The 15390-nt window shown below is 38.0% G+C and overlaps 4 protein-coding genes across 10 annotated transcripts; 3 read left to right on the top strand and 1 right to left on the bottom strand.

Moving 5' to 3' along the window:
• The first annotated feature begins 1267 nt into the window (after nt 1–1267).
• LOC137832923 (ABC transporter F family member 4) lies at nt 1268–4607 on the top strand. Of its 2 annotated transcripts, none has more exons than XM_068641322.1 (2): nt 1268–1407; nt 2154–4607. In XM_068641322.1, the coding sequence occupies exon 2, from the start codon at nt 2163–2165 to the stop codon at nt 4332–4334; it is 2172 nt and encodes a 723-aa protein (XP_068497423.1). In that variant the 5' UTR covers nt 1268–1407; nt 2154–2162; the 3' UTR covers nt 4335–4607. The 2 variants fall into 2 exon arrangements, with proteins under 2 accessions (XP_068497423.1, XP_068497422.1); XM_068641321.1 differs by having other exon boundaries at nt 1276–1415.
• Nucleotides 4608–5475: 868 nt separating this feature from the next.
• On the bottom strand, nt 5476–8242 carry LOC137832929 (uncharacterized). Of its 2 annotated transcripts, none has more exons than XM_068641333.1 (2): nt 8015–8242; nt 5476–7127 (listed from the first exon to the last, which is right to left on the bottom strand). In XM_068641333.1, the coding sequence occupies exon 2, from the start codon at nt 6829–6831 to the stop codon at nt 5635–5637; it is 1197 nt and encodes a 398-aa protein (XP_068497434.1). In that variant the 5' UTR covers nt 6832–7127; nt 8015–8242; the 3' UTR covers nt 5476–5634. The 2 variants fall into 2 exon arrangements, with proteins under 2 accessions (XP_068497434.1, XP_068497435.1); XM_068641334.1 differs by having other exon boundaries at nt 5476–7051.
• Nucleotides 8243–8344: 102 nt separating this feature from the next.
• LOC137832927 (probable serine/threonine-protein kinase At1g09600) lies at nt 8345–15384 on the top strand. 5 transcript variants are annotated; one of them, XR_011084637.1, is made up of 10 exons: nt 8345–9099; nt 9175–9459; nt 10302–10619; nt 10899–11126; nt 11281–11381; nt 11835–11934; nt 12045–12300; nt 12396–12518; nt 12819–12945; nt 13047–13413. XR_011084637.1 is itself a non-coding variant. In XM_068641330.1 (9 exons), the coding sequence occupies exons 1-9, from the start codon at nt 8674–8676 to the stop codon at nt 13058–13060; spliced, it is 2073 nt and encodes a 690-aa protein (XP_068497431.1). In that variant the 5' UTR covers nt 8347–8673; the 3' UTR covers nt 13061–15384. The 5 variants fall into 5 exon arrangements, 3 of the variants coding, with proteins under 3 accessions (XP_068497431.1, XP_068497430.1, XP_068497429.1); XM_068641330.1 differs by having other exon boundaries at nt 8347–9099; nt 12045–12518; nt 13047–15384; XM_068641329.1 differs by having other exon boundaries at nt 8347–9099; nt 12045–12518; nt 12819–13109.
• Nucleotides 14321–15384, top strand: LOC137832930 (glucuronoxylan 4-O-methyltransferase 1). Its single transcript, XM_068641336.1, has one exon. It carries the CDS (start codon nt 14321–14323, stop codon nt 15194–15196), a length of 876 nt encoding a protein of 291 aa, XP_068497437.1. The 3' UTR covers nt 15197–15384.
• Nucleotides 15385–15390: the final 6 nt, after the last annotated feature.

The raw sequence follows: 15390 nt of genomic DNA, 5'->3' as shown, positions 1-15390 counted from the left end.
TTGTAATATTCAATAATATATATCTATAATATATATCTTGCATGATTGTATATATTTTCTTATCAAGTCATTCGTAAATGATGATTATAAATAAAATTACTTACTCAATGAATAATTATTTATGAAACAATAAATAATAAATGATAATCATACAGTCAATCAAATGATCGTTGAGGATCTATATATACTACTATACAAAAAAATATGTAGAAAAAACTCTATTTTATACTTTTAACTCTCATACTTATCTTAGGGTTTTTTGCATGTGAATTTTCTTTATCTCCTTCTATTGGTCAATATTACAACGTTTGGTATATAAAAGTCATCTCTTTTCCGCTTTAAAACTCTCTTAATCCATTTTTGGTAGGAACAATATCTTTATATGAATAATATAGCAATCACCAATAATTAAAAATTTAATAAATATGATATGATAAAAGATAAAATCCAAGATTTCATTAAACTTAGAAAAATTGCATTAAATCGAAATTTAAAGAAATATAACATTTAAAAAGTTGTCTGAGAATATTATATACATACATTTCAACAAGTTTTTTTTTTTATAAAATTGTGGCCAAAAATAAGTATCACCAACAAAAAAGTGTTGCTCACTCAATCTAATATATGTGTAGTCGGTTGATATTAAAAAACAAAAATATATATCTTATTTAGCCATTAAATATGTTATATTTTTTTAAAACATGGTAGAATTGTCCATTGTTATGAGAAGGGCATTCATGTACAATGTAGAAAAAATAATAAGGTCAAACTTGAAAGATAAAAGGTAGAAAATGGAATGAAAAAATGTTAAATTATAAGTTTTGATAAATTTAAAGGTTTTTTTTTAATTACTTTTAGAAAAAGTTTAATTATTTTAAAATTTTAAAAATAATAATTAAATACTATTCTCGTTTAGATAAAGGTTGAAAGTTTGAAGATGGTATCCGAGATTACCTCCTTATAACTACAACTTCTGAATATTTGGATGAGAAAAACTTATAAACTTATCCAATAATTAAATCACTTATCAGTATAAAAATTACGTGTAATTATTTTGAATAATACTTATCTTGTGTTTTAAAGATCATCCTTTTATTTTATTTATAGAATATTTAGGTGATCTCTTCCCATTTATCTTTTATTGTAAAAATAATATTATCCTAACATATTTAAATAACAATAATTATATTTTTTATCTTCATAGATAAATTTTTATCCTGAAGAGAATGGTAAAAAGATACGTTTTTGTAACATTTATTTGATGAAGAGAATGGTGTGTAGTTTTAACAAAGGGTATATAATTGGAAAAGAAGATAAGAAAGGGTGAAACGAAATCGAAGTTTGGACTGAAACCCTAACTCCACTCCACTGTGCCCAACTTCGTCGCCGCCGCCGCTGCTGAATCAGGTTCCAAGGTTTTCCGATGCTTTCTCTCTTCTCTCTTCTCTTCATTCCTTTTTCCGATACAATTCTTTTACCCATTCCGTCATTTACCTTTCTGTGCTTCCGTGATCTGCTGCATCTCCAATTTCTCTGTCCCTTCCTTTATACTTTCTCTAATTTCGATCGCTTCAACAAATTGCATTTCTATCCGCCATCTTCGTCTCTTGCTTTTTTGCTTCTTCTTTAATACTTCCCTGCACCTTTGTATATAATCTATTCGATTTCCTTATTTACCTATGAAACATTTTTTCTTACATCAATTCTGTAATTCGAATTTTTGCATGCCTTCAATTTAACTTCCTTCTCTTCATCACTCCTCCTTAGATCACACGCCATATAATGATTTTATCACTTTCTGGTTGCTTTATACATCGACATCTGGAGATGTGTGTGTATATATAGATAACTCTTGCATCCAATAAAACGAATTGTAATTTATAAAGATGAAACACGATGACTCTAATTTTATTTGTTAGGGAAATAGATTGAAAACTATCAATAGAATATCTTGTTATATGTGTTTAAAGAAGTACGCACAGTCATATGTCATTTTAAATTTAATGTGCAAAGCCTATATTAATGTCATTATTACATACATGTTCACATTTACTATTGAATAGCTCAGGTACAAGTTTTTGTTTGAAAAAGGGCATAGCAATAATGGTGTAAGGTTAGTTGACTTGAATTAATATGTTTTCTGCTTGTTTCAGTCTTGTACAATGGGAAGGAAAAAGGCAGAGGATGCTGGGCCATCTGCGAAGACCAAGGCAAGTAAAGATGCTCCCAAGAAGGAAAAAATTTCTGTCTCTGCCATGCTGGCCAGCATGGATGAAAAGCCTGATAAACCCAAAAAAGTCTCTTCTACCTCTAGTAAGCCAAAGCCAAAATCTGCTCCAAAAGCTTCTGCATACACTGATGGTATTGATCTTCCTCCGTCTGATGATGAAGATGATGATCTCCTAGAACAGGAGGAGCAAAATTCCAAACGGGGAAGTCAGCAGCAAAAGCCTGATTTGAAGCCTCTTGATGTGCCTATTGCTGAGAAAGAGTTGAAAAAGCGTGAAAAGAAGGATATTTTAGCAGCCCATGCTGCTGAGCAGGCAAAGAAGGAGGCTCTTAGGGACGATCGTGATGCATTCACTGTGGTGATTGGAAGCCGAGCTTCGGTGCTTGATGGAGATGATGATGCTGATGCTAATGTGAAAGATATAACAATAGAAAATTTCTCTGTGTCTGCTCGTGGTAAAGAACTTCTGAAGAATGCATCAGTGAAGATATCTCATGGGAAGAGGTATGGTTTGGTTGGACCCAATGGAAAGGGCAAGTCCACACTGCTGAAACTTCTTGCCTGGAGGAAGATACCAGTACCCAAGAATATTGATGTCCTTCTGGTTGAGCAGGAGGTAGTTGGTGATGACAAGACAGCCCTTGAAGCTGTTGTTTCAGCTAATGAAGAACTAGTTAAAATTCGACAAGAGGTTGCCTCTCTTCAGAATGCAGTTTCTGCTGAAGAAAGTGTAGACAAAGACGATGATGATGAAGATGATACGGGAGAAAAGCTAGCAGAGCTATATGAAAAACTGCAGTTGATGGGATCTGATGCTGCCGAAGCTCAGGCATCAAAGATATTAGCTGGTTTGGGTTTTACGAAGAATATGCAAGGCCGTCCTACAAAATCCTTTAGTGGAGGCTGGAGGATGAGAATTTCTTTAGCTCGAGCCCTTTTTGTTCAACCAACTCTATTATTGCTTGATGAACCCACAAATCATCTCGACCTGAGGGCTGTTCTCTGGTTGGAAGAGTATTTGTGCCGTTGGAAGAAAACTTTGGTAGTTGTCTCACATGATAGAGATTTTCTCAATACAGTATGTACTGAGATTGTTCATCTCCATGATTTGAAACTTCACTTCTATCGTGGAAATTTTGATGATTTTGAGAGTGGATATGAACAGCGTCGTAAAGAGATGAATAAGAAGTATGAGATTTATGACAAGCAGTTGAAAGCAGCTAAAAGGAGTGGAAACCGCGCCCAGCAAGAAAAGGTTAAGGATCGAGCTAAGTTTGCAGCAGCTAAGGAAGCATCTAAAACCAAAGGCAAGGGCAAGGTTGATGAGGATGATGCCCCATCAGAGGTTCCTCAGAAGTGGAGGGATTACAGTGTGGAATTCCACTTCCCTGAACCCACTGAGCTTACACCCCCACTTCTGCAGCTCATCGAAGTCAGCTTTAGCTACCCAAACAGAGAGGATTTCAGGCTATCAGATGTTGATGTTGGCATTGATATGGGGACTCGTGTTGCCATTGTTGGGCCTAATGGAGCTGGAAAATCCACGTTGTTGAATCTTCTAGCTGGTGATTTAGTTGCTTCTGAGGGTGAAGTCCGAAGAAGTCAGAAGTTGAGGATAGGAAGATATTCCCAACACTTTGTGGACCTTCTAACAATGGATGAAACAGCTGTGCAGTATCTTCTGCGTCTCCATCCAGATCAGGAGGGACTCAGCAAGCAGGAGGCTGTTCGTGCAAAACTTGGTAAGTTTGGGCTACCGAGTCATAACCATCTTACTCCTATTGCCAAACTATCAGGAGGGCAGAAATCTCGGGTTGTCTTCACATCTATTTCCATGTCAAAGCCACACATTTTATTGTTAGATGAACCCACCAATCATCTGGACATGCAAAGTATTGATGCATTGGCAGATGCACTGGATGAATTCACTGGTGGAGTTGTTCTCGTCAGTCATGATTCAAGATTGATATCACGTGTGTGTGATGATGAAGAAAGGAGTCAAATTTGGGTTGTCGAGGATGGTACTGTCAGAACTTTCCCTGGAACATTTGAGGATTACAAGGATGACTTGCTGAGAGAGATTAAAGCTGAAGTTGATGATTGAACTGCTTTTTCTTAAAACAATTTATTTTTATGACAATTTCCCCACATATATATCTATATTCTTGCCTTCCTATATTTTTCTGATAAAGATGACGCTCCTCCTGCCGATACCGGATTTTGTCTCCCCTTTCCTGTATTTAGCAACTGAGTGTAATTTTAGGTTGCGATAAATGCTACTAATGCTGTTGGTGAGGTTTTGGGTTACCAAAGTTCATGATATAGCAACGTGTAATTCAATCTGTTATGACTAAATAAACATATTCATGATTCAATATTTTAAAGCCCAATATGTATCAACCCAGCGGACATTAATACAACCCACAATTTCCAGACATGAAGTTTGCTATACAAAAACAAAATTAATATCTTCCAGTCGCAGCAGATCTTATATGATCCACAAGGAAACGTGCAAAAAATATAAACTATGTCTCCGTGATTTTCAACTTAATCAAACGTAGCCACTTATGTGCTGAAAATGACAAAACTTCGAGGAATGAGACCAATTTTGCTGTAGGTTGGACTCTCATACCCAACAAACCATTTTATTCATCTCCCATTAGCAAATGATTGGACCCTTCAAATAACGAAGAAAAAAAATGTATAATGTTGAGGTTCATACTAGGAAAGGGAATGAAAAGATTCGTGCGTAAGTGTAAGGACAATAAGATTTAGGAGTTTTGATTACGGGGATAGGCTGAAATTGAATATGACTATTGGCAGTTTAATTATCGACATCTTTCGTCGACTCTGAAAATTTTCTCCTAGTTTAATTATCATCTAAAGCTTTTGTTCTCATTGTTAACCTCTTTTCATCATAACTCTATAGTTAACTAAACCATTCTTCATTACACTCTAGTTTAATTAGATGACATTCTTCCATTTCTGCCATATAATAAATAGACCAACGAAGGTCTTGTACGAGTAATCAGGCAAAGCAAAGTAATCTGGCCACAAACAAATTAGTTTACAAAGATGTTTTACTCGATCTAAAGATCACACATGAAGTCGAAATCCAACCAGATCAAACATTAAGTCGTAAATGACTTCACGCAAGAGTATTCAAACATTTCAAGTACAAAATTAAAAACAAGTAAAACGTTGTCGAGATGGTACAGAAGCGTAAAAAGAGTACTCACAATAAATTCCAGGGCAAAAACATTATAACTAGAATTAGCAAACATAACAAATTAAAAAAAGAAAAGAAAAAAAAAACGCCTTATTGATGCTAAATCCTTTACAATCAGTTTTCCCTTTTCCACAAAATTGATATCGATCCAACATATTCAGTTTCCAGCCTGCCTCTATGGTCCAATATGTTGCGTTGGGGATCGCATAGGCCAACCTAGGAGAGGAGGTGATCCTGGAGGGGTTGCACTGCGGCTGGGAGAAAAGAGGCTTAGTTCAACAAATGTTCCGGTTGATGTAACACCCTTTTCTAATGTCCGAAATGAAATCGATCCTCGCTTTGTCGATGCATCAGAATATCTACCAGGACTAGACCGAATATTTTCTTCAACATTTCCTTCCAGATGACTCTGGCTAGCCATGAAAGACACACTATCATTATGATCATCATTTCGCCTCCTAGCTTCCAAGTCTTGTAGATTTCCCAACGATAAGCTATCTGCAACTGGACGATAAACAAGTGTGTACATGCACAAGCCAGCGCAACATACCAGTGCAAGAAAAGCCAAGAAAACAAAGGCTTCAAACATAAAATGCTCAGGTCCAGATAAAACAGATAAACCAAGAAAAAGAACCCTTATTGGAAGGAGACATGAAACTGAGAATAGCAATGTGTAAACCCTCTTCTGCAGACCCTTGTTAATAACTAATTCCAAAATCCGACTACCAAGCCAAAAAAGGTAGGAAATCAGGACAATGGCATAAAGGCCGAGGAGAATAGTGCTGAGTAAAGGGTAAGTACAGAAGGCAGTATCATTCTCCCCGGCCATTGAAGAGGTCCCTGCACTTGAAAAATAATGAGGCAACTTTTTTCCAGAACCATTATTCTTGTCTAACCGAGGTCCAACCAAAATAACAAAAAGCTGAAGAACAAACATTGGAAGGCAATAAAGAAGAACGTATCCCAATGTTTTCACATTCCATTTTCTGCTCATAATTCCAGTCTCCAAATCCTGTAAAGGTGCCCGAAGGAGAAATACAAGTGTGAGGAATAGGCACGGTTCTGCAAACCCCAAATTTGATACAATATAACACTTGCAGACAGTGTCCGGCCATTTTAAGTGAAAGGTACTCCTTAACAAAGTAAGTCGGATAACTTCACCAATACCCCACCAAATTGAAAACAGGATGATTGTGATTCTAAGGATCCAAGGACCACTAAAATAAGTGAGCTGAAGAAGACGTTGACTGTGAATACGAGAGCGGAAGTAAAATGAGTAAGCAATGCACATCAACCCAAGAAGAATTAAGATGGCTACTAAACAAATCGTCACCAGACCGAATGCCTCGGTAGCAAATCTCGACAGGGGCATTACCCGATGTACAGATTCCACGCATGCTCTCTGACAGCATGGATACAGGAAGTCCTCTGGTGGTTGTACCTTCTTTCCAGAACTAAAGTATTAATCAATGAGTTCCCAGTATTAATAAAAGAATAAGATGATTGAACTGGATCCAGATATGCATAATCACTCAAGATAGATAGCTCCACAACATCCCAGATCAATCTAGTAGCACCCCTCCATACGCTCACTGCAGATACAAGATCACGGGTAATACATCAACCTCTGAACATATAGCTTTAAGGCTGATTATCCAATTCAAACACCTAAAATAGAGAACAACATAATAATAATAAGAAGAAACAATGAAAGTTGAATATTGGAATGTAAAACTGAGACAACTTTGCTTAAAATGACCACAGTTCAGAACTAAAGATATTCGAACCAAACTCATGGGAAAAATCATTTGAATCTTCAGGGAATTTAATACACGTCAACAAATTGTCCGGGTGCCAAAACACAGGCCACGGAAAAAGAGAATTGAAAGGAAAAATAATTTATAAAGGTTAACAATAACATCTACATCTACATGAGGGTGCACACAACATTCCTAAATTGATAACAAGGTTTATAAAAACCGCAGAGTGAGAGTTTGGCAGGCAATGACCTCAATTGTGGCCACATTTATGAGGTATTTAAAGCAGTATAAATAGACACAAGGAAAGCGGAAGCAGAAATGCAATAAAAAACGCAGAAAAATAATTACAGAAGAAATATTAAAACATTAAATAATGAGATAAAATGATTTGTAACGAGCAGAACAGAGAAAAAAAAAATAGAAATTTGGAAGAGAGGAGGAGCAGTGTGGAGAGAGTTGAAAGGAAGCAGAAAGGGGTGATTAGAGGGCGTTTAGAGGGAAAGAGATAGCAACAACAAATGAAGAGTTGTGAGTATAGTGAAGAAAAAGAAGAGAGTTGGTGTGCAGAGAGCAGATATTTAGAATTGAGAAGGCACATTAACTAGAAAAGCGGAGGGTTGAGGCAGGGAAAGAAGGAAGAAAAAGTGAAGTAAAGTTAGGGTTGTTGGGTATTTGAAGAATTTCCAGAGGAAGAAGATGAAATCGAAATTGAAACAGAAAAGATGCCATGGGAGAGGGAATGCCAGAGGAAGAAAACAAAGGAAAAAGGAAGAGGAAGAGGCAGAAAGAACTTACAGCGGAAGGGACGGTTGATCCGGCGAAGAGGAGGAGGAAGCGGAGAGGGGAAGAAGGGGATCAGCAAACCCTAATTGGAACGGATGAGAAGGTGAATTGGAATTGGGAGAGAGAGAGAGAGAGAGAGAGAAGAGTGGGACTTTGTTGCTCACAGCCTGTCTCCAGCTGTGACCTCCGAACCTTCCGCTTCGTGGATAAAACCTCTTGCTTCGCCTTTCGCCCTAACCTACGTGTCATTACCCCTAAATTTATCATTAAAAACTTTATTATTCTTAATAAAAAATAAAAAGAATTAAAAATAGTTATATATATTTAGGGTGAGTGAAAATAGTTTGGTAAGAAAATGAAATATAATTGAAAGGTGAGAGGAGTGGGTAAGGGAGTGTGCATGGGAGGGAAATTGAGACACAGAGTTAGAGATGTTGGATTGATTGGAGATCCTCACCGTCCAATCTTCATCTAACGGCTCATTTCCTTTCAATTTCATGTATGCTATGTTTTCTGTTTTCCATCTGCATGTAAACGCAATTGCATTGCCATCTCTTTCTGTTCAATTCCGTTTTTTCTCTTTCCCTTCTTCTTCTTCATTCGCATTTCCTTTCATTTCATTGCCATTGCATTGCATCGCTTGAAAAATTTGAAATTGTTGGGTGGGTGTTATGGGTTGTATATGCTCCAAAGCACATTCATCAGACCAATTCGTTTCTCAAAACCATTCCCAAGATTTGAAGGTCACTTCATCCTCCAACACCAACCATTTCGGAGACACCACTTCCCTCATATCCAATGCAAATCACCATTCAAATTCAAATTCAAATTCAAGCGAAGAAAAAGCCTCCACCCCAATTTTGTCGGATCAGCTTCAACATAAAGGGGAGCAGAATGGCAATGGGAATGGGGTGCGATCAACCAAACATACACAACAACAACAACAACCTAAGATGTGTAGGTTGTATAGTATAACCAGGGGGGAAAGAGGAGTTCAGGTTCTTGCTGGGTGGCCCTCTTGGCTCTCTGCTGTTGCTGGTGAAGCCATTAGTGGCTGGATACCTCGTAGGGCTGATTCCTTTGAGAAGTTGGATAAGGCAATTCCTATTATTTTCTCTTTCCATTCTTATTTAGTGTCATCAACCGTAACAAACTTTCCTGTCTTTTTCCAGATTGGCCAAGGAACTTACAGCAGTGTTTATAAAGCTCGTGATCTCGAAACCAATAAAATTGCTGCATTGAAGAAGGTTCGATTTACTAATATGGATCCAGAAAGTGTTCGTTTTATGTCAAGGGAAATTATTGTGCTGCGAAGGCTTGATCATCCCAATGTCATGAAGCTTGAGGGCATGATTGCCTCACGGGTCTCTGGTAGCTTGTACCTTATCTTTGAATATATGGACCATGATCTTGCAGGACTTGCAGCAATACCTGACAACAAGTTTACCGAAGCACAGGTACCTATACCCAAACCTACCTTCTAATTATGCATAGCAGAGTCTTGGAGATGACAACCTTTCTCTCATTTACAACTGTAAATTTGTCTTGGAAGCATTTAAACTTCACTTGATGTCATTTTTATGTAAACTTGCATAGTGAGCCATATTATTTTCACAACGAATCTTTGAAGCCAGATACGGAATGGATTGCTAATATCTGTTTAAAACAAAAATCACTTTTATTATTATTATTATTGAATTTTGACGAGTCAAAAACACTACTGGAGTCCTAGTGGCATTTTTCGTATGAAGGGTTTCGACTGGGATAACAATGACACTTTTAAGTTTTTTGAATTGCGTATCTCACCATCTCGCAACAATCCCTAGTGACTCTATAGCTGTAAAGATCTGACTAATTGCCTTGGATGTTGCAATTAGTTTGTATATCTTGGACCCAATTAACTTATAAGTTGAAATAGACAAGAAGTTTGTTTAAAGCAAAGAAGAATATTAACCAGTTAAGCACTGGTTATGGAATCAAAAGTAGAAAACATTAATTATAAAGTGCAACATCTAATGTTACCAATACACACCCCCACCTTGGGTTCCAATAAAATCTTTGATTTATTGATTCCTTGGCCAGCATCCTTTGAGCACTTGGTAGCCGGTGTTCAGGACCCCGAAGCAAAACCCAAAACCAATAATAATCTTTTACCAAAAGGCCATGTATTCTTTGCATCCAACTGTACTCTCCCAACTTAAAAGTTTCGTGTCAGACATCTTCTCTTATTTTCTTTCCTCATTAATTGATCCCTGCTTCTTGTTTCCGCAATGGGTGAATATTTTTTTTCATATTACAGATCAAGTGTTACATGCAACAGCTTCTTCGTGGTCTTGAGCATTGTCACAGTCGTGGTGTCGTACATCGTGACCTAAAAGGCTCAAATCTTCTCGTTGACAGTAATGGCAAACTGAAGATTGGTGATTTTGGGCTAGCAACTTTGCTTCAGCCATCTCAGGGGCAGCCTTTAACAAGTCGGGTAGTAACCTTGTGGTACAGGCCACCTGAACTTCTTCTTGGAGCTACAGATTATGGAGTTACTGTGGATTTGTGGAGTGCTGGATGTATTCTTGCAGAGTTGTTTGTTGGGAAGCCTATACTGTCTGGACGAACAGAGGTAGTATTCCTCTCTTGTCTTGGTTATGTGCAATTTTTTTGTTAAACATACTGAAGCCTTTACATGTGATACCTTGATCATCAAAGGTTGATGATATAAATCTTAAACTAATAGGTTCTCTTCTGTTACCTTTGCATATTTGCAATCATTTTATTGATGAGAAATGGAATTTACAAGTTAGGACATAAGATTTCTGACGGTCTCATTTTGAAATAATTGTTTTGTCACAACTTTCCATGCTTTAATTGGGAACTACGATCTGGTAATATATCATTCTAGGTGGAGCAACTGCATAAAATCTTCAAACTTTGTGGATCTCCCTCTGAAGAATACTGGAAGAAGTCAAAGCTACCACATTCAACAATTTTTAAACCTCAACAACCTTACAAACGCATTGTTTCTCAAACATTCAAGGATTTTCCTTCATCTACCCTGAGCCTCATGGAGGTCCTTCTAGCTGTTGAATCGAATGATAGAGGAACTGCATCTTCAGCACTTCGACATGAGGTAAATATTAGTTCTTTTGTGGGTGCAGTTCACACTACAATCTGTCTTTGAACAGAATGCACGTGTTACACATCCTAGAATTTTTTGGGCTTGGACCTCAAAATATCTCTTTCCCAACTCTTTTTTCTTAGCCACTGACATTTTCCGTGTTTAGTTCTTCACAACAATGCCACTTCCTTGTGATCCATCATCTTTGCCAAAGTACCCACCGAGTAAGGAGTTTGATGCGAAACTTCGCGAAGAGGAAGCTAGAAGGTATTCTTTCTTTGAGTTTGGAGGATAATTTTGTTTTTAAATTAGTTATCCGATAGAGGCAAATTGACAATTAGCGAAGGTGTCACCTTCTAAACCTACTTTTCTTGATTCAATTCTTGTGATTTTGTCATATCTGATATTTTTCCATTACCTGAAATAATAGCACATTTTTTGCACACCTTTCTAGTGTTTGCTTTAATGATAATTTGTTTTTTCTATGGATGTCTCAAGCAATAATAGAAAGGTTTTGTATTTCTTTTTTTTTTTCCTTTTCTTTTTGTTCTCTCAGGATATTTGTTTCCAGAACCTCTGACCAGTGCAGAAGTATCTCTGTTTTTTGGTTGTTTCCCTCTTCTTTTTGAGACATGGCTTTGGCTTGATTTGTTTCAAATTGTGATCCTTATTATTTGTCCATGTGTTTCTCCTGTCACCCATTTGTCTATTATTAAGCAGACGAAGAGCACCAAATAAAGGACATGAACCTGAATCAGTTGGGAGTAATTTTAGAGAGTCTAAAGATGTGGCAATACCTGATGCGAATGCTGATTTTCAGGCAAGCATGGGGTACCTTAAATCATAAACATAATGTTAATGGACCTTCTTTTCATTTGAGTTATTTGGGTTTGCCTAATACACTTTTTTCCGTGTGGATTTTGCCCCCAGAGACAAGGACGCTGTATTTCTAAGCGCGTCACTGAGAAGTACAATTACGAAAAGGATGACGGTTATGGCTTCTCTCGTGAACCTGTAAAGTCAAGAACACTCAATGTATTTCCTCATTCTGGCCAGTCAATGCATCCAAGTGTTTATGGGTCCTCAAACAATATGAATTTGAACGAGGAAAATGTTCGCACCTTCCATGATCATGGCTCTATATCAGGAAAGTCTGAGTTGAGAAAACATACTTCCTATTGGCAAGGTAGCCCTGCAAAATTGTCAAGATTTTCTAATTCAATTGCGGTTCGAGGTGATTCACTGCTTGATATGAGTGGTGACTTTAGTGTGAATTCGCAGTTGCCAGAAGATCAATTTGGCATGAGATATAAGCATGAAGCTGATGGTGAGTCCAACCAATTGTTGGATAGACTCAAATCTTCAGAGATGGACTTTCTCCCCATGGGGAAGGATCGTGCCAAGGTAAATATGTGAAATTGGTCAATTATTTTGAATCGAGCATTACACGTCCCTTTCAGAGAATATGGGGAAAGGATTAGTTTGTCAGGTATGAAGACTGGTTTGCTTACTTGTCTTGATATAAAGATTTCCTTGCAACGAGGCTAATATTAAGGCCCCAGGGACACTGAGAGATATCTTCTCCCTGTATAATTAATAGAATACTAGAACCTGTATGAAACTTTCAGGAGAAGGTAATTAGTCTTTTATGCTCAATGAATATGAAACTGTCAAATAATTACTTGTTTTTGCTTATGATCACAGGGCTTTGCTAACAAAAATGCCCGCATGCATCATTCTGGACCGTTGCTGGCTCGAGGGGATAATCTTGAAGAAATGCTGAAGGCACACGAAAGGCAAATCCAAAATGCTGTCCGGAAAGCTCGTTTGGGTAAGGATGAAACAAAGAACTGATTGCGAGAATGACCACACTGAATCACTATTTCACCATGTGAGAAATCAAAAGTGACTTTCAAGAGGGTTCTGATGCAGTTATCATGGGATGACAACACTCGAACGCAGGATTGTGGCTATCATAATACCAAGATAAAATATTTGTTTTGGAAGTTCATCAATTCTTGATGCGGATAAATGACTAGTGCTCAGAGGACTTCAATTCACTTTAGATATTTATAATTACCATAGAAGGCCTTGTACAGTGTTCTAACCAACAAACTTAATGTTTCAGGAAGGTGGATAGTTTATAGAGCTAATAAAATCCATGCCGATAGGGTGTACTATAATTGTATAAAACACACCAAGTTGTTTCATTGCCAGATCGCGAAGTCATCTCCATGGCATTGTACATTTGAAACTGATTTTGTCCAATTACATTCTATTAATTTGATGCATAGGTTAATGGGTTATTCAAGTTACATGTTCAGAGCTAGAAGAAGGCATTGGCATAAGAAATTCGGAAGGCTGAAGAAAGTCTTGCCTCTCCAAACAGAAGATTTACCATTAATATTCATGTGTACCTTAATTTCTAGGATTATTTACTAGATCAATTAGCCTTTGCAATCAATTCTAAACTTATGGTGGTGTGTACATTTAAGAGGCAAATCAATTAAAACATGCAATCTCAAGAGTTCGAGCGTGTTTTCAAAGGTGACATGGGGGTTCTTCAATGTTCCTTGTAGATTGAATGGCTAATTATTGTATTACGAAGCATTTCAAATTCTTTTGAAGGAATTTCTAACAGCGAACACTACATGATTATTAACTAGATAGTAGTTATATATATATATAGGCCACTTCCTTTGGTTTGATCAAAATTCATTTATAACAAGAAGAAAAGAGGAAATCATGTTTCACTGTATATGCTGGTAAGAGTTTTCCTTCCATTTGACATCGAACTTCAATTGATCAAGAAGCTGGGTTCTGGACTGGCTTGTTTGTTTGTTATGATTGATTTGATGTCCATAAAGCAGACAAGAGTGAGTGAGAGAGAAAAGAGAGTGAAGATTAAGATGTTGAGTGAAAAATAGGTATAAAAAGAAGTTCCACCAAATTTGAAGATGCAACAACTGCAGTTTGCTTGATTCACAATTCTGACAGATGTGATGTCTGTATCAAATATGGATCCATCCAGTGGCAGTGCATGGTGTTCCCTTGGCTTCCAAGCATCAAACGTCAGTTATTCCTCCCAGGCCCTAGCCAGCTAACTTCAAACCAAATATAAGCCATGCATCCCTCATACCTGCAATCCCTGCTCGATTCACTGTTTTTCATCACCCACTCACTCTCTACACACAAATCAAGCCAAGATGAGGCCCAAACCCCATCAAGCATTCAACTCCAAGCTCCTCATTCTAGTGCTCCTGGTTGCCTTTTTCCTCCTCTTCGTCCTAAGATCAAACTTGTATACCTTCAAAAACATTCAAGAGGACACCCCAAATGTCACTTCACAACCATCGGATTCAGTAAAGACCCCAGATTGTTCCCCGAGTTGCAACAAGATACCAGTTTCTCTCTCCCAAGCACTCATCCACTACTCCACCTCAACCATCACCCCACAACAAACCCTGAAAGAGATATCGGTGTCTGCAAGAGTGTTGGAGAAGAAATCCCCGTGCAACTTCCTGGTGTTTGGGTTGGGGCACGACAGCCTCATGTGGAGTGCACTGAATTATGGTGGGAGGACGGTGTTCCTGGAAGAAGACGAGGCATGGATGGAGCAAATAAGGAGGCGGTTTCCGACGGTGGAGTCGTACCACGTGAGGTACGACAGCAAGGTGAATGAGGCTGAGAACCTGATGGAGGTTGGGAGAGGAGAGGAGTGCACAGCAGTGGGAGACCCCAGATACTCCGTTTGCCAGCTTGCTTTGAAGGGTTTGCCGAGTGTTGTGTACGAGACAGAATGGGATGTGATCATGGTGGATGCACCCACAGGGTACTACGAGGATGCACCTGGGAGGATGAGTGCCATCTACACCGCTGGAATGATGGCAAGGAACAGGGAGAGTGGAGAGACTGATGTGTTTGTGCATGATGTCAACAGAGTGGTGGAAGACAATTTCTCCATGGCCTTCCTCTGCAAATCCTTCATCAAGAAACAGGAAGGAAGGTTGAGACACTTCACCATTCCCAGCTTCAGGGACAACCCTCACCTCTTGGACGGACCCTTCTGTCCTAAACTCTGAACTCTCTAAACCCTTTCATGCTGATCCTTTCTCATGTACTCTTCTTCCTCAAAATCCTACCTTTGATCCTTTCTCATGTACCCTTCTTCCTCAAATTCCTACCCTTCATGCCTCAACTATTGAATAATTTACTACATTCTACATACATTACAATTCAAAATGCAATCAATAATTTTGTATCCTTCAAATTACCT

This window comes from Phaseolus vulgaris, chromosome 6, assembly GCF_000499845.2.
Source record: "Phaseolus vulgaris cultivar G19833 chromosome 6, P. vulgaris v2.0, whole genome shotgun sequence".
Lineage (NCBI taxonomy): Eukaryota > Viridiplantae > Streptophyta > Magnoliopsida > Fabales > Fabaceae > Phaseolus > Phaseolus vulgaris.
The sequence above is the reverse complement of the archived record's forward strand: the minus strand, read 5'-3'. Positions and strand labels throughout refer to the sequence as shown.

Coding starts and splice junctions, on each gene's coding strand:
- LOC137832923 (XM_068641322.1), top strand. CDS start 2,163: ATGGGAAGGAAAAAGGCAGAGGATGCTGGGCCATCTGCGAAGACCAAG.
- LOC137832929 (XM_068641333.1), bottom strand. CDS start 6,831: ATGCCCCTGTCGAGATTTGCTACCGAGGCATTCGGTCTGGTGACGATT.
- LOC137832927 (XM_068641328.1), top strand. CDS start 8,674: ATGGGTTGTATATGCTCCAAAGCACATTCATCAGACCAATTCGTTTCT. Junction 9,460..10,301: donor ACAAGTTTACCGAAGCACAG/GTACCTATACCC, acceptor TTCATATTACAG/ATCAAGTGTTACATGCAACA. Junction 10,620..10,898: donor TACTGTCTGGACGAACAGAG/GTAGTATTCCTC, acceptor ATATCATTCTAG/GTGGAGCAACTGCATAAAAT.
- LOC137832930 (XM_068641336.1), top strand. CDS start 14,321: ATGAGGCCCAAACCCCATCAAGCATTCAACTCCAAGCTCCTCATTCTA.